Source organism: Panthera tigris, chromosome E2 (genome assembly GCF_018350195.1).
Source record: "Panthera tigris isolate Pti1 chromosome E2, P.tigris_Pti1_mat1.1, whole genome shotgun sequence".
Taxonomy (NCBI): domain Eukaryota; kingdom Metazoa; phylum Chordata; class Mammalia; order Carnivora; family Felidae; genus Panthera; species Panthera tigris.
In genome coordinates, this window is record NC_056674.1 from 11,158,174 (window position 1) to 11,177,425 (window position 19,252).

The following is a 19,252-nucleotide window of genomic DNA, read 5'->3' on the forward strand; positions in this document are numbered from 1 at the left end:
GTGAAATGGGGCTAAGGATCCCTGTCCCAGATTCAAGGGTGAAATGTGCATCAGGCCTCCCTGCCCGGTGCCTGGTACTCAGTACACCCCACTGGGAGGTCTTGCAGGAGACGTAGAGAGCCCGGGGTGTGTAACTGAACACACGGCTCCCCGTCTCTAACACCGAGGTGATGGTCTCCCCTCCCTTGGGGATGGCAGTGAGGCTAAGGGGAGATGAAACCCTCTGGAGTGCTTGGCACTGTGGGTAACACACAAGAAATGAACAAACAGGAGCTGTGCCTGTGGCTTGGATCCAGGCCACCCTGGCTGTTGATAGAAGACAGAACTTCCATTTCTAAACTTGACTAGTGCCATGTCCACCTGTAAGAGGCCACCAGTGTCCCTCCAACCCCGCTCTAACTTGCAGTTAATTATGCGGCAGGAGGAGCTACTTTTTGTCAACCATCTGTTGGGCCAGCACAGGTGATTTCTGGGAGATGAGACATGGGGTTAAGAGTGCAGTTGTGGGTGAGAACGTGGGCTCTGTAAACAATGGGGTATCATTCTCGGCCCTAGCCACTTCCTTTGCAAAATGAGAACCGAAATTGTACCTACCTCAGGACTTGGGCGGTGACTCCATGAGCCGATCTGTGTAAAGTGCTCACGGCGCCTGGCACACAGCAGGTGCCAGATGAAGGTCAGCTAGTGTGGAAAACCACGAACGAGGACCTATTTCTCCTCTCTCATTTGATATCCTGGGTTTCAGCCTGTGAGTTTTCTGGAGTCTTCTCCAGCCCCGAGCTGGCTCGGAAGGCCAGGGCTCACCTTCACTACGTAACTGCCTGCCGGGACTCCATCAAAGTCACAAAACCAGCAGGCACAGAGCCCGGCAGAGGACTCCCTTTCTAGGCACCCTCCATGTTATGGTTTTCTTTTGAGTAGGTTTGCTAAGCTGTCGGGAACGCACCTTAAGGACAGCGTGTCTCCCCCAGCTTTATGGGGGATGGGAAGGCTTCCTCGGGTGCTCATTGCAAAGTCCCAGCCCCTCTCTGGAGTTCTGATTCAGCAAGTTTGGGTGGTGGTTGTGGGGCGGGGGGGAACGGGAGGAACCTGGGATTCTGAATTTTTGAATAAGCACTCTACTTGAGCCTGAATATTAGGTAGGGTTGGGAAATACGTCCTCAACTGGAGTTGCAGTGACCCCCACCTTCTCACACTCCCACACCCACAACAGAAAGACAAAGGATGGTTTGGTAGACCTGGTGGGCAGTGAATCAAGGTCCGTCTTATTCCCTCCACGGACACACTCAAACTTGTCAAAACCGAGTGTTTCCCAATGTGACTTCTGAGGTACCCTAGTTCCACGAGGCTTGCAATAAAGGGGCTCCACGCTGAAATAGTTTGGGGGAAACAACACTGCATTCTGTCTTACTCTTGGAAATGTCACATTGTGCAATGAAGAAACTCCTTTAATGTCTCATCCCGCGTCTCTGATCCCCCTTTCTCATGCAACACCTAGTCATGCTAATTCTGCCGAATATGTTCCCCAGACACACTGGTTTATTGCCCTTGGGTCTGGCAGACTCGAGTCCCCAAATATCGGCTTCCGTCTCCTCTGTTCCTGTTTACAAGCACGTCCCCTGTGGACCCCCCATGGCAATCCACCGACATCGTAAGAACATAAGCCACGGAGGATTCATTTGGTGGGGCGGTGCTGCTGGTCCAGATGCCTGGCCAAGGTCTGCTGACTCCAACCAAACAGCATTTGGTGCCTGTGAACCTTCAAACCAAGTGCTTCAGGACAGGGTCCGAGCTCTCATGCCTTTGGCTCTCGCCCCCACAGTGGCCTTGTCTCTTCCGTGTCTTTGAAGAGTGACAGCTTGAGACCATCAAAGGAAAGAGGATCTTCCGGTCATGGCATAAATAGAGCTGAAGAAAGGATCAGGCAGCCTGGCTTGAGCTCTGTTGGCTCCGGGCGCCCTTGGGACGTCCCAGCTGGACACTTCTCCTTCAGAGTCCGCCAAGGGGGGCTAGAGCCCCAGATACTCAGCCAGGAACACGGCGAGGATGCGGCTCAGGTTGTGCACCGTGGGGGGGTGCAGGTTGGCCTCCGAGTCGCCAGGCGTGTGCCAGACAGAGGGGAAGGGCATGGAGATGAGGTGGAGTACTGGGACCCCTGTAGGAGAGAGGGGAGGCTTGGTCAGGCCGACGGCCGACCCAAGAGCCCAGACCCAGGCCCGGGCAAAGTTGTCTCACCCCCACCCAGAAGATACTGAGTCCTGGCCCTTGAAGAACTCTGAATGACGATTTTATGCACGTGAGGGCAACGCGTTCGTTTGAAAAAACACATCTGGTGTATCTATTGTTCTCAGACACACATTAGAGAAACTGAATAGTTAATGGATTATGCAAAGACCAGACGAAGGGAAAGAGGCCTTTGAGTTTCCTTACCAGGTAGACTATTAGGCTGTTTTTCTGTTCTTTATTTATAGCTCGTACCTTTTAAAAAAAAATTCGTTTAAAGCAATCTCTAGGCACGCCTGGGTGGCTCAGTCGGTTAAGCATCTGACTTCGGCTCGGGTCACAATCTTGAGGTTCGTGGGTTTGAGCCCCACATCGGGCTCTGTGCTGATGGCTCAGAGCCTGGAGCCTGCTTTGGATTCTGTGTCTCTCTCTTTCTCTGCCCCTCCCTCGCTCACGTTTTGTCTCTGTCTCTCTCTCAAAAATAAATACATATTAAAAAAAAAAGTTTAAGGCAATCTCTAACACCCAGTGTGGGGCTCCAACTCACAACCCCAAGATCAAGAGTCAGATGCTCTATCTACTGAGCTAGTCAGGTGCCCTTAGCTTGTACTTTTATCACACATGTTCTATTCTAGGCCCTACACTGAGGCCATACACATCCCCACACACCATTTTATCCCTGCAATAATCCTTTAGAGTAATCCTATATTTACCCCTATTTCATAGACGAGGACACCCAGGCACAGAGGCAGGCACAGTGATTCGCCTAAGCTCCCGCCTCTAGTAAACCTGCACAGCAGTAACTGGAACCCAGGACACCTGTCTCCTAAGTCTGTTTTCCTAATCCCTGCACTGCGATGAGTTCCTGTCCTCAGAGCACTTTCTTCTGTGTTTGTCCATATCTGTCAATATCCAATATCCTCTGTGTTTGTCAATATCTGTCCCCCCCACACACACTAGACAGGACCCAGGCAGATTATTGTCCATCACTGTATCCCTGACACCTGGCCCAGTACTGCAGTGGGAAATAGTCACTGAATGAATCAATAAAGAAGGCTCTGGAGGGGCACCTGCATGGCTCAGTCGGTTAAGGGTCTGACTCTTGGTTTCGGCTCAGGTTTGTGAGTTTGAGCCCCGCATCAGGCTCCGTGCTAACAGTGCAGATTCTCTCTCTCCCTCTCTCTCTGCCCCTCCCATGCTCATGCTCTCTCTCTCTCCAAAAGTAAATAAGTAAACTTAAAAAAAAATCATTAAAACGGACTTCAAGCTGTATTACAAAGCTGGAATCATCAAAACAGTATAATACTAGCACAAAAACAGACACTCAGATCAATGGAACAGAATAGAGAACCCAGGGGCGCCTGGGTGGCTCAGTCGGTTAAGCGTCCGACTTCAGCTCAGGTCATGATCTCACGGTCCGTGAGTTCGAGCCCCGCGTCAGGCTCTGTGCTGACAGCTCAGAGCCTGGAGCCTGTTTCGGATTCTGTGTCTCCCTCTCTCTGACCTTCCCCCATTCATGCTCTGTCTCTCTCTGTCTCAAAAATAAATAAACGTTAAAAAAATTAAAAAAAAAAAAAAAAGAATAGAGAACCCAGAAATGGACCCACAAATGTTTGGCCAACTAATCTTGGACAAAGCAGGAAAGAATAGCCAATGGAATAAAGACAGTCTGTTCAGCAAATGTTGTTGGGAAAACTGGACAGCGACATGCAGAAGAATGAACCTGGACCACTTTCTTACACCAGACACAAAAATAAACTCAAAATGGATGAAAGACCTAAATGTAAGACAGGAAGCCATCAAAATCCTCGAGGAGAAAGCAGGCAAAACCCTCTTTGACCTTGGCCGCAGCAACTTCTTACTCAACACGTCTCTGGAGGCAAGGGAAACCAAAGCAAAAATGAACTATTGGGACCTCATCAAAATAAAAAGCTTCTGCACAGCGAAGGAAACAATCAGCAAAACTAAAAGGCAACTGACGGAATGGGAGAAGATATTTGCAAATGGCATGTCAGATAAAGAACTCATCAAACTCAACACCCAAAAAACCAAATAATCCAGTGAAGAAATGGGCAAAAGACATGAATAGACACTTCTCCAAGGAAGACATCCAGATGGCCAACCGACACATGAAAAAATGCTCAACATCACTCATCGTCAGGGAAAAACAAGTCAAAACCACAATGAGATACCACCTCGCACCTGTCACAATGGCTAACATTAACAACTCAGGCCACAACGGATGTTGGCGAGGATGCGGAGAAAGAGGATCTCTTTTGCATTGTTGGTGGGAAGGCAAACTGGTGCAGCCACTCTGGAAAACAGGATGGAGGTTCCTCAAAAAACTAAAAATAGAACTACCTTACCACCCAGCAATTGCACTACTAGGCATTTATCCAAGGGATACATAGAGGTGTGCTGTTTCGAAGGGACACATGCACGCCAATGTCTATAGCAGCACTATCCACAATAGCCAAAGTATGGAAAGAGCCCAAATGTCCATCGACGGATGAATGGATAAAGAAGATATGGTATGTAGATACAATGGAGTATTACTTGGCAATCAAAAAGAATGAAATCTTGCCATTTGCAACTACGTGGATGGAACTGAAGGGTATCCTGCTAAGTGAAATTAGTCAGAGAAAGACAAATATCATATGACTTCACTCATATGAGGACTTCAAGATATAAAACAGATGAACATAAGGGAAGGGAAACAAAAATAATCTAAAAACAGGAAAGGGGACAAAACATAAGAGACTCTTAAATATGGACAACAGAGGGTTACTAGAGAGGTGTGGGAGGCAGGATGGGCTAAATGGGGAAGGGGCATTAAGGAATCTACTCCTGAAATCATTGTTGCACTATATGATAACCAACTCGAATGTAAATTTAAAAAATAAATAAATAAGATAAATAAAAATGAAAAAATAAATAAATAAATAAAAGGTGCCCTAGAATCAGAAAAAAAAAAAAAAAAAGATTTAAAAAAAAGGCACTGTAGGGGCGCCTGGGTGGCTCAGTCGGTTAAGCGGCCGACTCAGCTCAGGTCATGATCTCGCGGTCCGTGAGTTCGAGCCCCGCGTCGGGCTCTGTGCTGACCGCTCAGAGCCTGGAGCCTGTTTCGGATTCTGTGTCTCCCTCTCTCTGACCCTCCCCTGTTCATGCTCTGTCTCTCTCTGTCTCAAAAATAAATAAACGTTAAAAAAAAAAAAAAAGGCACTGTAAGGAATGCATATTTGTTCAATGAGTAAATTATAGAGCAAAAATTTAAGAAGCCGTTGTTAATACTCACTATATGCCAAGCACTGCATACGAAGGCATTTTATATACCTACTCTTGTTCAATCCTCCCTACCCTGTGAGTATGAATATACACATACAGGTGTGTTTGTATGTATCTGTCTCTTCGTTTTCTAGAAGAAACATAGGCAAGAGGCTCAGAGAGGCTGGGTAATCTGCCTCGGGTCAACCCATGGTAAGCGGCAGAACCCAAGCCTGTCCAGTTCCAAAAATCTAGGTTCTGAACCCCTCTAGCAGATGTCTTCAGCCCTGGCTGTGCCTCAGGATCATCTGGGAGTCTTGCAGAAATAATTCAGAGACCCGAGACTGTGGTTCAGTAGGCCAGAAATGAATGCAGCTGGGCATTTCTCGAAGTTCCTTGGGTGATTCTGCTGGGCTGTCAGGGCCTGGAAAGACAGGCCTGGGCTGGAATCCACAATCACTGAGGCACCAACAAGAGTAGCTAACATTTTCTTGAACGCTTCTTATGTGCCATCACCATGTAAGCAGCATCTTTACATGGATTAGCTCAGTCGGTTCCCTCCACGGCTCTGAGACAGGGGTTGCTAGTGACCCCATTTCACAGATGAGAAAGTCGAGGCACGAAGATGTTCAACAACTTGCCACCAGTCCCCAGCCCTGGGAGTGGGCCAGGGCCAGGCCCCATCTGTGCTTTCCTTGGACCCCCGCCCCTCCCCAACCCTCCCTCCTCCCTACAGCACCTACCTCTGCGGAGGAAGGGGATGTGGTCATCTTCCACAGAGCCAGGGGGCTCCCCGGGCTGGAAGTACATCACCTCCTGGGGATGGGACTGCAGCAGGTTCAAGCGGTGCAGACGCTTCTCTGGAGGTGGTGGCGTTAGAGAGTAAGAGCCAGCCCCTCAGGGTCAGAGGTTCTGCTCACAAGTCAGAGCAGGGCAGGAGGCCTGGGCAAAGCACTGATCATCCCGACAAGAATGTAGTTACCCCTTCCTGAAGGCTCACTGTGTACCCGGTCTATTTATTCCCTCTGAGCCTCAGAGGTAGATACCCCTCCTATTGTCAGTTTTGTGCCCATTTTACAGATAGGAAATTGAGGCTCAGAGAGATGAAGCCACTTGCCCAGGTTCACACAGCCTGTAAGAGGCAGAACCAGAATTCAAACCTGGGGCTATTTGGCCCCAGAGCCCCTGTTTGTAGTCACTGCACTTGATTGCTGTGGGATCTTTGTGTGTTTCTGCCCTAGTGCCTTAGAGGCTAGGGAGGTAGAGGGCAGGCTGGATGACCCCTTAGAGACAGGTGCCTGACTCGGCTGGCCGTCCCTCCCACATCCCAGGCTGGCGCCTGCCTCGGCCTACATCCTTACCTATGCTCCTCAGCCGATGGAACCAGCGGGCCGTGTGAGGAAAGTGACTGTAGAAGTTTGGATTGGGGGCGCCCAGGAGATCAAGAAGCATGAAGAGCTCCTAGAGAGAGAGGCCAGGTGGGATGTGGCCAACCTTGCACGGCCCTCTCCCTCCCTCGCCGGAACCCAGTGGGGCCCTGGTCTTACGATAGCCTGGATCCTGGTGGGGCCTGGGCTGTGGGGTGCAGACTCCATGAGCTGGGCCAGGTGCCGGGAGCCATAAAGGGAGTCCTTGGGTCCCCACTCCTTCAGTGCCTCCTCGCCATCCAAAAAGAGCAGCTGCAGAGTCACCGGGGCTTCCTGTGGGAGCTGGTGGTCAGGGCCCGGACCCATCCACATTTCCTGCCCTCTTGCACAGCTGAGCAGGGAAAACTAGGTCTCCTCCCTCATAGAAGGTGGTGGCCGGAAGTACAGACTCTGAGCCAGACTGCCCTGGGTTCAAATCCTGGCTCGGCCACTTCGTAGCTGAGCAGTTATGGGTGACTTCTCACAGCATCAGATGTCAAAATGGGGTTAATAACAAGTCTCATCACACAGTAGGATTCAAATTCGGGTCCTGGCGTAGTGTCTGGCATATAGTAACTAAAAAGGGTCAGCTCTGATTGTTAGTGTTATTTCTTAGGCTCATTTAGCAAAAGAGACCCACACACGAGTAAGTGTACAAACAGTGAAATACACTTGGGACAAATGCTTCCAAGAATTACAGGGTTCTCGGGGCACCTGGGCGGCCCGGTCGGACTTCGGCTCAGGTCATGATCTCACGGTTCGTGGGTTCGAGCCCCGCGTCAGGCTCTGCACTGACAGCTCGGAGCCTGGAGCCTGCTTCGGATTCTGTGTCTCCCTCTCTCTTGCCCTTCCCCTGCTCACACTCTATCTCTCTCTCAAAAATAAATAAACATTAAAAAAAGAAGAAGAACTATAGGGTTCTAAAAGAGCATAGGAAGGGAGTCGGGGATAAACTAGCCTGGGAAGCACGGCGGGTCTCCTGGGAAGAGACATTTGCACCGAGATGAGTGGGAGGTGGCCTGGCAGAATGGAGCAGAGGGAAGAGTGTCCCCAGGCAAGGAAGCAACATGGATGAGGGCTGGGGCCAGAGCCAGAGAGCTTGGTGGAAAGGCCCGGGGGGATTAGCAAGGGCCTTGTTACAAGGCTCTTGGGCCTTGTTACAAGGGGTTGAGCCAAGGAAGGGGTCTGAGCAGGGGAGGAACATGAGGAGATTTGTGGTTTCATTCATTTATTCATCCCACACATTTCCACTGACATCCTAATTTATGCCGGGTAATCATCTGGGCGCAGGGAATACAGCAGAAAACCAAGGCAGCCAAATCCCTGCCTGTATGGAGCTTATTCTAGTTGGGGAGACAGACAGACAAAGCGCCATAAAACCTGGGATGGTGACGGGGGGGCTCTTTCAGGGTGGTTGGGAAACCATCTCAGAGGGGGTGACACTGGAGGACCCTTGGAGGAAAGGCAGGAGCCAGCCGGGAAGGTGTCTGTGAAAAGCACATTCTAGGCAGAGCAAAGAGCAAGTGCAAACGCCCTCAGATGGGAGGGACTCTGGGAACTCTCCAGAATCTGAGGAACAGGGAGGAGGTAGGTGGCTAGAGCACAGTGAGGAGGGACAGGGGTGAGAGATGGGAATGGAGAGGTCACAGGGCACACCTCATGGGCCTCTGTAAGGACTCTGGCTCAGGCTTGCAATGAGGTGGGAGCCCTGGGGAGGGTTTCGGGCAGAGGAGGGACAGGATCTGACATTCAGGGGGTGAAAAGATCCCTGTGGCTATGTGTGTGGAGTGGAAGCAGGAAGACACGTCCGGGCAGGGGAGGCTGGTGGCTTGGACCAGGGTAGAGGCAGCCCGGGCCCCCCACTCCTCACCTGCTCCTTGGCTCTACTCAACTCCCTGTCCAGGGCCTGGGCCAGCTCCAGCAGCAGGGCGCAAGGCACGGCCGAATCCGTGGCCCCCACAAAGGGAGCCGACCCAGATGGGAAGAGCTTGGAGTCGTAATGGCAGGCAAGGGTGAGGTGACGGGCAGCCCCTGGGTCCAGCGTGGCCACCACGTTGCCAAAGTCCAGTGGCCCCAGGGGTGTCGAGGCCGTGAAGGGGTCCAGTTCCACATGCCAGCCTGCCGTCAGGGTCCGTAGGGTAGTCTCCAGGAACTAGTGGCAGGAGAGAGGTGGGAGGGTGGGTGGGGACTGGGGACGAGGTCGGGAGAAGGGCCATGTGACCTGAGCCATGCAGAGCGCTTGGGCTGACTCAGGATCCCCACTTCTGTTTAAGTCATTCCCTTGACACACTTTTGCTGAGTCCCTACTGAGTGTGTGTAGTGACCCTGCCTCTTCAAGACTAATCCCAGCTCACTCTTCAATAGCACTCACTGCGTGCCACGCCTGATTCTAGGAGCCTTATGGGGATAGGACTGTCGATGGCTCGCTCCATTTCATAGATGAGGAAACTAAGGCACAGAGAGGTTAAGAAACTAGTCCAAGGTCACGGGGCGCCTGGGTGGCGCAGTCGGTTAAGCGTCCGACTTCAGCCAGGTCACGATCTCGCGGTCCATGAGTTCGAGTCCCGCGTCAGGCTCTGGGCTGATGGCTCGGAGCCTGGAGCCTGTTTCCGATTCTGTGTCTCCCTCTCTCTCTGCCCCTCCCCCGTTCATGCTCTGTCTCTCTCTGTCCCAAAAATAAATAAAAAACGTTGAAAAAAAATTAAAAAAAAAAAAAAAGAAACTAGTCCAAGGTCACACTCCAAGTGGCTGAGGTCGGATATGAACTCGAGGAGTAGGGATTCAAACGACTCTGGATGCCCCAAAGGGAGGCAATACAAAGATGTTGTTGTGCCAGCTCTGGAGCCAACCTGAAACTTGGTATATCATTTATTAGCTGGGCAAAATGCTTAACTGCTCTGGGCCTCAGTTTCCCCATTTGCATAGTGAGGATCACATTGTTATGCACCTCATGAAACAGTTGTCTAGCACATAGTAAGCTTTGGCGAGCAGTACAGAAGGCAGTACAGCCTGGTGGTTACTAAAGTGGGACTCTAGATTCAGATTATCCCCAGTCAGAGCCCCAGCTCTGCGTCTCAGTTGCTCGAGGGATCTTGGGCAGAATGCCTAGTTCTTATTCCCTGGCAGGCTGCCAGGTCAGGGCTTGGAGGTGGGGCCCCTTACCTTTCTGACTTGGAGATTGCCGGGGCTGCCCGGGGTCCGCACAACCAGCAGGGGGCGCAGGTAAGTGTTCCAGAGACGGTGTGGGTCCAGTTGCCCCACCACCCTCCGCAGCCGGGCTTCAGGGAGGCTTCCGATCAACCGGCCCTTGGGAGGGGGGTAAGATAGGGAAGAGAAGTGCAGAGCATGAGAACAGCCCCCATACCGACCCTACCCCGGAGGCCACCTCCCCTAAGAACCCCGGTTCTTCCTAATTCGGGCCTCCAGCATCGGAGGTTTCCAGGATAAATCCTAGATAGACTCAGAAAAGGTCCCTCTAAAATCATCCGGTCCCTCTAAATCCATCAGGTTGCCCACCCCAATCCTGATTGGGAAATCGAGGCCGAGAGAGGGGAAAGGACTCTTCCAAATGGCTGACTTTCGGATTGGAACCCAGAACTCCCAGTCTTACTACTTCCAGACTCTTCCTCTGAGGGAGAACCACCTATTACAGAACAAGCCCGATAGCAACGGGCATGCGCTCTATTGACGGAGACCGCAGCACCTGCGGCTACCGCCGTACGATACAGACACGTCCACCTTGAGACCCCAGGGAAGCGCAGGCGGGGTTAAGGGGTACCCGTGTCCCTGCCCAGCCTCACCCGCAGCTCCCGGCCCCGCGGCAGCTCCTCAGTCTGGCGGTGCCAGCCGCTCCAGATGGTGTAGAACGCCGAGGCCACGGCCAGGGACAGCAGAAGCAGAGGCAAGAAGTGCGCCCGCGGTAGCAGGCGGCGCTTGGGCGGTGAGGGTGGCTCCAAGAGGCCACGTTCCCCCAGCCGTAGCCGGGGCCGCCCGCGGCCCCCGGAAGGCATGGCAGCTTCGCCCTGAAACCGGTCCGGGACCGCGGATAGTTTAGGCCCAGCCAAATCCCACCCCATGGAATCACCGGACCAATGAACAAGAAGAGCGACTACACCATCCCACCCTTTCTCTACGGGTGAAGCCAATGCGGACTCTCGTTCTGAGAGCACGCCTTCCTGTCTCCCTAGGGCTTTGGGGGTTGGTCCCCTGAGGGTTGCACAACCCAAAAGGGAGCGCGGAAGGCATAGGCTCCACCTCAGCGGAAGAAGGGAAACCAATGAGAAATGTTTGATCATGGAAAACATTCGACCTAGGCGCAGGTCCACGCCCCTCGTGTATGAAGGCAAAGGATTGGTTACTCGGAGTCGGAAAGCTCAATAGACCCGAAAAGGACCTTCCCTAATAGAAAAGGGGCGGTGTCCATCCCTGAGGCGAGGAGCCGATTGGCTTCGCGGAGGCCGCGCCCCGGAGGCAAGGCCGGCGGGCATTTGGAATAGCGTGTCCTTTCCCTCCTTCAGCCTGTGCCACTCTACAGCTAAGTGATTTGAGTCGGACCCGTTTTTTCTCTCCATTCTCGTGAATATCTGCCCCGTACGGTCCTAAAAGACCTGGAACCACTACGCGAGGCTTCTACTCCACCTCCGCGCAGGCCTGGCGCGGATCGCTATGGCAACAGGCCACGCCCCCCCGGTTGGGATTGCGCAGGCGCCAACGGAAGTGGACCAAGGGAAACGGAAGTCCCTTCTGTAGCTCTAGTTTCAGAGGCGGGAGCAACGCGGATGAGACGGCGCTGACCTGAGAGCCCAGCCGCTACCACCATGTGAGGCCGGGCTAGGCTTTGGCGGCGGGAGTGGGGTTGAGGGCGTAAATGTGGCCGCTTATCAGTGATGGGCAGAGGCGGGACGGAGGCAGATTTTAGGGGTAAAGTACGCACTTTTCCACCGATGAGATTGAGGGCGGGCGTGGGGCCCTTGATGGATCCTAAGTTCGGGAGAGAAGGCAGCTTTGTCAGATAATAGGCTAGGAGCTTTCCCAGAGAATTAATCTTATTGAAATGGATTTTGAGGGGAAGAGCCTGCGAAAGGGGAGTGCGGAGTTTTAGAAATAACGGTTTGAGGCATGGGACTTAGGCGGACAACTAGAGCTGGAAACGGTTGGCTTTTCACCTATTTCGCGACTTTTTCGACTAACGAGTCGCCGTAATGATTTCGCTTGTTTATTTATTCATTCTTCAATTCTTGAGTGCTCATGTATCAGACACTGCTTTAGACACGTGGGATAGATATATCAGTGAGTAGCACTCCCCACCCCGCAAGGGGGGAAAACCTGCTGCGGCTTATGGGGTGGGCAGAGGCAGGCAATACATACACTGATAATAAACATGTAAAGCATATGGCATGTTAGGTGACCAGAGCTGTGAGTAAAGAAACAATAGAGCAGGGTAAAAAGAATGGGGAATGCCAGTTTTGAGAGAGATTAACTTAATAATAAGTGCAGAAGGACACATTGAGAGGGCAACACTTGAGCAAAGACCTGCAGACAGAACCACAGAGATAACCTGGGGAGGTATCCAGGCTGACGGAAAACAAATGGAGAGGCCAAAGGTGAAAGTTTGCCTAATACCTTAAAGGACCACCTAGGAGGCCCCTGGTTGGAACCAGAGGTATGGGGGGAGATGCAGGACATTGTAAAAAAAAAAAAAAGTTGGATTTTACTTTTTACAGAGATGGGAGCCATGGGAGGGTTTTGAAGAGTACGATGATATAACTTAGGTTTTGATACAACATCCGGGACTACTCTGGAGAACAGACTGTCCGGGCGCATGGGTGGAAGCAGAGAGACAAGTAAGGCTCTGAGGAGCGAGATGGCGGCGGTTTAGGCCATGGTTAGAAATGGTGACACTCTGGATGTATTTTAGAAGCAGATGGCAGGGTTTGCCGACAGATTGAATGGCGGATGTGAGAGAGAAGAGTCAAGTTGATACCAGAGTTTTTGCTCAAGGAACTAGAAGGATGGAGACAGGGAAGTCTCTGGATAAAGTGGGGGCGGTTGGGAGATCTGCAGCTCAACCGAGGATGCGTAAGGTTGGAAATGTCTATTAAGCATCTGAGCTGCGATGCCAAGCGAGAGGGGCTGAGCAGGAGGGTGGGCGTGTTAGGGGGAAGGTTGAGGAGACGCTGAGCGCAAGGCCATGTGACCACCCATGCTCCAGTTCTGGGCCCTCTCACCTACCGCTTCCGTACTTGCCCACGCAGGAGCCTCCTCAACAAGCCCAAGAGTGAGATGACCCCCGAGGAGCTGCAGAAGCGGGAGGAGGAAGAGTTTAACACGGGTCCGCTCTCTGTGCTCACGCAGTCGGTCAAGAACAACACCCAAGTGCTCATCAACTGCCGCAACAACAAGAAGCTCCTGGGCCGTGTGAAGGCCTTCGATAGGTGAGTGCCTGGCTCTTGGAAGGTGTTCCGTCCAGGCCTGCAGAGGCGGCCCCAGCTCCAGTATGAGGAGCCCAGACACAAGGTTTTCAGAGTCCTGGGGCATAAGCCTCTTCAGACCTCGAGGTGTGCAGTACAGTAGTTAACGAGCATGTACTTGGGAGCCGGTCTTCCTGGGTTCACGTCCCAGCTCTGCCTCTTAGCAGCCGTGACACCGTCGGCAACTAACTTTCTCTCTTCCGTACTGTGGCAGTAATTCTGGTGGTTGCAAAGATTCCGTGACTTAATACACGCGGCATCTAATCAAGTCATTAGAAGTACAGCATCTGCTGGGGCGCCTGGGTGGCTCAGTCAGTTGAGCGTCCGACTTCGGCTCAGGTCATGATCTCACGGTTTGTGAGTTCGAGCTCCAAGTCGGGCTCTGTGCTGACAGCTCAGAGCCCGGAGCCTGCTTCTAATACTGTGTTTCCGGCACCCACTTGTGCCCTGTCTCTGTCTCTCTCTCCCTCTCAAAAATAAATACACATTTAAAAAAAAATTAGGGGCGCCTGGGTGGCTCAGTCGGTTGAGCGGCCGACTTCAGCTCAGGTCACGATCTCGCGGTCCGTGAGTTCGAGCCCTGCGTCGGGCTCTGGGCTGATGGCTCGGAGCCTGGAGCCTGCTTCCGATTCTGTGTCTCCCTCTCTCTCTGCCCCTCCCCCGTTCATGCTCTGTCTCTCTCTGTCTCAAAAATAAATAAAACGTTAAAAAAAATAATAAAAAAAATAAAATTAAAAGAAGGACAGCATCTGGCACACAGGAAGCTCTTAATCAGTGTTTGCGGCTATAACATAGAATGTCTAACATCAAGTACCCATGCTTGGGACTTTTTTAGGCTCCAGAGACACAGCAGTGACTAAAGCAAAGTACGGGATAGCTCCTGTACTCAGAGAGCTTGTGCTGTAGGTAGGGAAGCCGACAGCAAGCACAGGAATAAGCTGTCATGAGAAAAGTAAAGCCAGGTGAGAGTATGGAATGCTGGGAAGGGGGTGCCATCCTAGACGGTGACGTGAGAGGCCCCATAGGAAGAGGCAGCAGCGAACACCCGAATCAAATAAAGGAACAAGCTAGGATCTGAGAGTTTCAGCCAGAGGGAACAGCAACTGATTTTTTCCTCTCAGAGCCTCAGTTTCTTCTCCAGGAGATTGAGACCGAGACCGAGACCAGGAAGTGCCGAGCCCAAGGAGGCAGGTGGACCTGGCCTTGAACACAGGCTCTGCCACTTCTAAAATGTCATCCCACTGTGCGCAGTGTCCTGCTCTGGAAGCCGGAGATGACACTCGTGTTTACCTCCCGGGGGTAAGCTGCAGTGAGGATTGCTGGGTCAGTGCTCAGAAAGTGCTCAGAAGAGGCCCGGGGCGCTTGATAAGCGCTCAGTAGGTGGTGGTTCGTTTTCTATGTAGGATATATATTTTATTATATATGTTTTTTATGTATGATATAGATCAGCCTCCCACCCTAGTATGTATCCTGCCACATTTGACTCACACACACACCCGGGGGCTCCTTCGTGGTGTTTGCCGACAGCTTCATTGAGGTCTCATTGGCATGTCGTCGCTATCGTGAATTTAGTTGTTTTTAAGATAGAATCTTCCACGTGCTCTTCTGCGTCTTGTTTTTCACACATATCCGCGGTCTGAGAACATCACTGCAGGTCAGCGAAGGCATTCTTTTTTTTTTTTTTTTTTTAATGTTTATTTATTTTTGAGAGAGAGAGAGAGAGAGAGTGTGAGCCGGGGAGCAGCAGAGAGAGAGGGAGACAAAGAATCGGAAGGCTGCCTTCCCCAGGAAGCCCTCCATGGCAAATTCCTCGGGTCTCCTTACGAGTTCTCATGCAGACAGACAGAGGAGGGTGCTTTTTCTTTCTTTATTTTAAAAAAAAAAATTTTTTTTTTTTTTTTAATTTTTTTTTCAACGTTTTTTTTTTTTTTTTTTTTTTTTTAATTTTTTTTTTTTCAGCGTTTTTAATTTATTTTTGGGACAGAGAGAGACAGAGCATGAACGGGGGAGGGGCAGAGAGAGAGGGAGACACAGAATCGGAAACAGGCTCCAGGCTCCGAGCCATCAGCCCAGAGCCTGACGCGGGGCTCGAACTCACGGACCGCGAGATCGTGACCTGGCTGAAGTCGGACGCTTAACCGACTGCGCCACCCAGGCGCCCCAAAATTTTTTTTTTTAACATTTATTTATTTTTGAGACAGAGACAGAGCATGAACGGGGGAGGGGCAGAGAGAGAGGGAGACACAGAATCGGAAGCAGGCTCCAGGCTCTGAGCCATCAGCCCAGAGCCCGACGCGGGGCTCGAACTCACGGACCGCGAGATTGTGACCTGAGCTGAAGTCTCGGACGCTCAACCGACTGAGCCACCCAGGCGCCCCTAGCTTTTTCTTTATTTTTAAATCACTGCTGGAGCACCTGGGTGGCTCAGTCGGTTAAGCCTCTGACTCTTGATTTCGGCTCAGGTCATGATCTCGCGGTCCGTGGGATCGAGCCCCGTGTCGGGCTGTGCGCTGACAATGCGGAGCCTGCTTGGGATTCTCTCTCTGTCTTCCTCTCTCTCTGCCCCTCTGGCATGCCCCTCCCCTTCAAAAAAAATAAACAAACTTTAAAAAATAAATCCGTGCCGATGGCCTACCACGCAGTTTTAGACCTCGGCTTTTTCACTTAACGGTATCTCAGGAATGTTTCCATATTGGTACACTACTTTTTTTTTTTTTTTTTCAAGTGCTAATGTGTTCACATCATTCCAAAAACAGTAATAGCACTCCAGTGGCAAGTTTCCATCCAGCTTGTCCCCAGTCCACCTAGGTCACCTTACTGCTCCCGGTCTCTGAGCGTCTTCCAGGATTCTGCATTGTGCAAGCCAAGAGGGTGGTATATATGCTTCTCCTACCCTCTTTCTTCCCTTCAGAAGATCACTTTCCATGCACACTTGGCCTTTTTCACTCAGCAGTCCCTCCTGGATATCACTCCATAGCGAGGCACAGAGTTTCTCTGCTCTTCTTTTTTTTTTTTTTTTTTTTTAGTTAATTAACGTTTATTTATTTTTGAGAGAGAGAGAGTGAGTGCGTGCAAGCAGGGGAGGGGCAGTGAGAGAGGGAGACACAGAATCCGAAGCAGGCTCCAGGCTCCCAAGCTGTCAGCACAGAGCCTGATGCGGGGCTCAAACTCATGGACCGAGAGATCGTGACCTGAACCGAAGTCGGACTCTCAACCAACTGAGCCACCCAGGCGCCCCTTTAATTTTTTTTTTTTTTTTTTTTAATGTTTATTTTTGAGAGAGAGAGGAGACAGAGTATGAGCAGGGGAGTGGCAGAGACAGAGGGAGACACAGAATCGGAAGCTTCAGGCTCCGGGCCCCGAGGTGTCAGCACAGAGCCCGACGTGGGGCTCAAACTCACGAACCGTGAGATCATGACCCGAGCCGTGGTGGGCCGCTTACCCCACTGAGCCACCCAGGCGCCCCTGCTTCCCCACTCTTCTTAACGACTTTCTTTTCTTGTTAGCACTTGGTCACATTTCCTCATATCCTTCTATCCCTTCACCCGGCTTGAATTGTTCTTCTTAGCAGTTAACATAACCTGAGAGCACATCTGGTTCCTTTGTTTACTCGCTTGGCATCCTTCTGTCCTCACTGGGACGCAGGCCCCGTCAGGGCGGGGATATCCTGTTTCATTCACTGCCCTGTTCATGGCAAGTGTTTGTTGAGGGAGCTAATCCAAACCGTCCTCAGCCGTGTCCCCCTGGCACCCTGAGCAGGACTACAGTGGAGGCGTCATGTACACCATAGGCCCCTGCGGCCTCTGTTTCTCTAAAGAGAAGCAGCATCCCTGCTGGTGCCTTTATTTTTTTTCAACTTTTTTTTTTTATTTATTTTTGGGACAGAGAGAGACAGAGCATGAACGGGGGAGGGGCAGAGAGAGAGGGAGACACAGAATCGGAAACAGGCTCCAGGCTCCGAGCCATCAGCCCAGAGCCTGACGCGGGGCTCGAACTCACGGACCGCGAGATCGTGACCTGGCTGAAGTCGGACGCTTAACCGACTGCGCCACCCAGGCGCCCCCCTGCTGGTGCCTTTAGACGCACTTGGAGTTCAGAAGAAACACAGGCAGACCCATTTTGCTTGCCTTTATCCTGGGCCAGTCCCTTATCGTAAGTCTTGACAAGAATAAGAATACTGTATTGATTTTTTTTTTTAAATTATTTATAGAAAGAGAGAGGGGAGGGGCAGAGAGAGAGAGAAAGAATATCCCAAGCAGGCTCCACGTTCAGCACAGAGCCCGATGCGGGACTTGATCCCCTGACCCGGGGATCATGACATGAGCTGAAATCAAGAGGAGGGCGCTGAACTGACTGAGCCACCACCCAGGAGCCCTCTGTATTGATTCATTTCTTTTTTTTTTATTTTTTATTTTTTTATTTATTTTTTTTTTAATTTTTTTTTTTCAACATTTTTTATTTATTTTTGGGACAGAGAGAGACAGAGCATGAACGGGGGAGGGGCAGAGAGAGAGGGAGACACAGAATCGGAAACAGGCTCCAGGCTCCGAGCCATCAGCCCAGAGCCTGACGCGGGGCTCGAACTCACGGACCGCGAGATCGTGACCTGGCTGAAGTCGGATGCTTAACCGACTGCGCCACCCAGGCGCCCCTGTATTGATTCATTTCATCGAGACGCCGTACGAGGGAGGTGTTGCAAATGGCTCCATTTTAGGGAGGAGGACAGTGAGGCACGGAGGGGTGAAGTTCATTGCCCAAGCCTCAACCCGAGGACTTGTAGAGGTGGCCTGGGAGCCCCAGCTGTCCTGACCCCGGGCCCACACCTTCTCCCATGCTGCACTGCTGGAAGAGGGTGGGCGGAAGGCTCCCACCTCACTCCTGGTGCCTCCCCACCCCCTGCCCCCACCAGGCACTGCAACATGGTGCTGGAGAATGTGAAGGAGATGTGGACCGAGGTCCCCAAGAGCGGCAAGGGCAAGAAGAAGTCCAAGCCAGTCAACAAGGACCGCTACATCTCCAAGATGTTCCTGCGCGGGGACTCCGTCATCGTGGTCCTGCGGAACCCGCTCATCGCCGGCAAGTAGGGGCCTCGTCCCCGCTGTCATCCTGCGAAGACCTGCCCTCTGTAATGGGAATAATAAAGTCCTGTGTTTTTCTTAGTGACATCTGTCTGTTCCCAGAGCCTTGTGAGCGAGGCAGACTCGGGAGGGAGGCAGCTGGGCGTGGGGCCGGGCGCTGGAATCGGGACCTCTCTGAGCAGGTGAAGAGGTCCCGTCTCTGCCCCTTCCAGGCCTCACTTTTCCCGTCTGTGAAACGAACAGGTTGGATACAGAGAGCTCGTTTTTCTGTCTTCATCTTTCCTAGCTGCTTCTTGTCATCGCATCTGGCTCTTCGCTTCTTCTACCCCTCTCTCAGTAAGTTGGGGTCTAACTCAGGATTTCTTTCAGTCTTTTTTTCCATTTGTTCAGTCAGGAAACAGTCCCCCAAGTGCCTCCCCTGTGCCAGGCCTGTGTTGCCATGCTGGGGACCCAGCAGTACCCAGGAGAGCCCCGACCTGCCCTCCCTGAGAGGAGAAGGTACCGTTGGAGCAGTCAATACCCAAATATTGACAGCGACCGCAGCTGACAACTGCCAAACTGTTAGGGTGCCAGGCCCCGGCCCCTGTGCCGCTCAGCCTTCCTGTGCGCCGCTGTGAGCAGGCGCTGTTAATTCTGGCCTCCGTCTCCAGAGGAGGGAACTGAGAGGTACAGAGAGGTGAGCACTTCCCCGGAGGTACCCAGCCCAGCCGGGAAGCTGTCATTCAAACCCACCCTGCTCCAGAGCCTGGGCCTCAACCCTGAGCTCTGCTGCCCTGGAATTACAATTTAATTGCCCTCGGGTGAAATTTTC

General features: G+C 52.0%; 2 protein-coding genes across 3 annotated transcripts; one reads left to right on the top strand and one right to left on the bottom strand.

Moving 5' to 3' along the window:
- Positions 1-1,244: 1,244 nt before the first annotated feature.
- Positions 1,245-11,536, bottom strand: QPCTL (glutaminyl-peptide cyclotransferase like). 2 transcript variants are annotated; one of them, XM_007097319.3, is made up of 7 exons: positions 10,694-11,533; positions 10,056-10,199; positions 8,764-9,045; positions 7,035-7,187; positions 6,849-6,948; positions 6,231-6,347; positions 1,245-2,155 (listed from the first exon to the last, which is right to left on the bottom strand). In XM_007097319.3, exons 1-7 carry the CDS (start codon positions 11,195-11,197, stop codon positions 2,010-2,012), a joined length of 1,446 nt encoding a protein of 481 aa, XP_007097381.2. In that variant the 5' UTR covers positions 11,198-11,533; the 3' UTR covers positions 1,245-2,009. The 2 variants fall into 2 exon arrangements, with proteins under 2 accessions (XP_007097381.2, XP_042825264.1); XM_042969330.1 differs by lacking the exon at positions 1,245-2,155 and adding an exon at positions 5,478-5,911 and having other exon boundaries at positions 10,694-11,536.
- Positions 11,537-11,605: 69 nt separating this feature from the next.
- On the top strand, positions 11,606-18,526 carry SNRPD2 (small nuclear ribonucleoprotein D2 polypeptide). The gene is made up of 3 exons (XM_007097318.3): positions 11,606-11,712; positions 13,148-13,327; positions 18,273-18,526. Coding segments are annotated over exons 1-3 (357 nt in total). The 5' UTR covers positions 11,606-11,710; the 3' UTR covers positions 18,448-18,526.
- Positions 18,527-19,252: the final 726 nt, after the last annotated feature.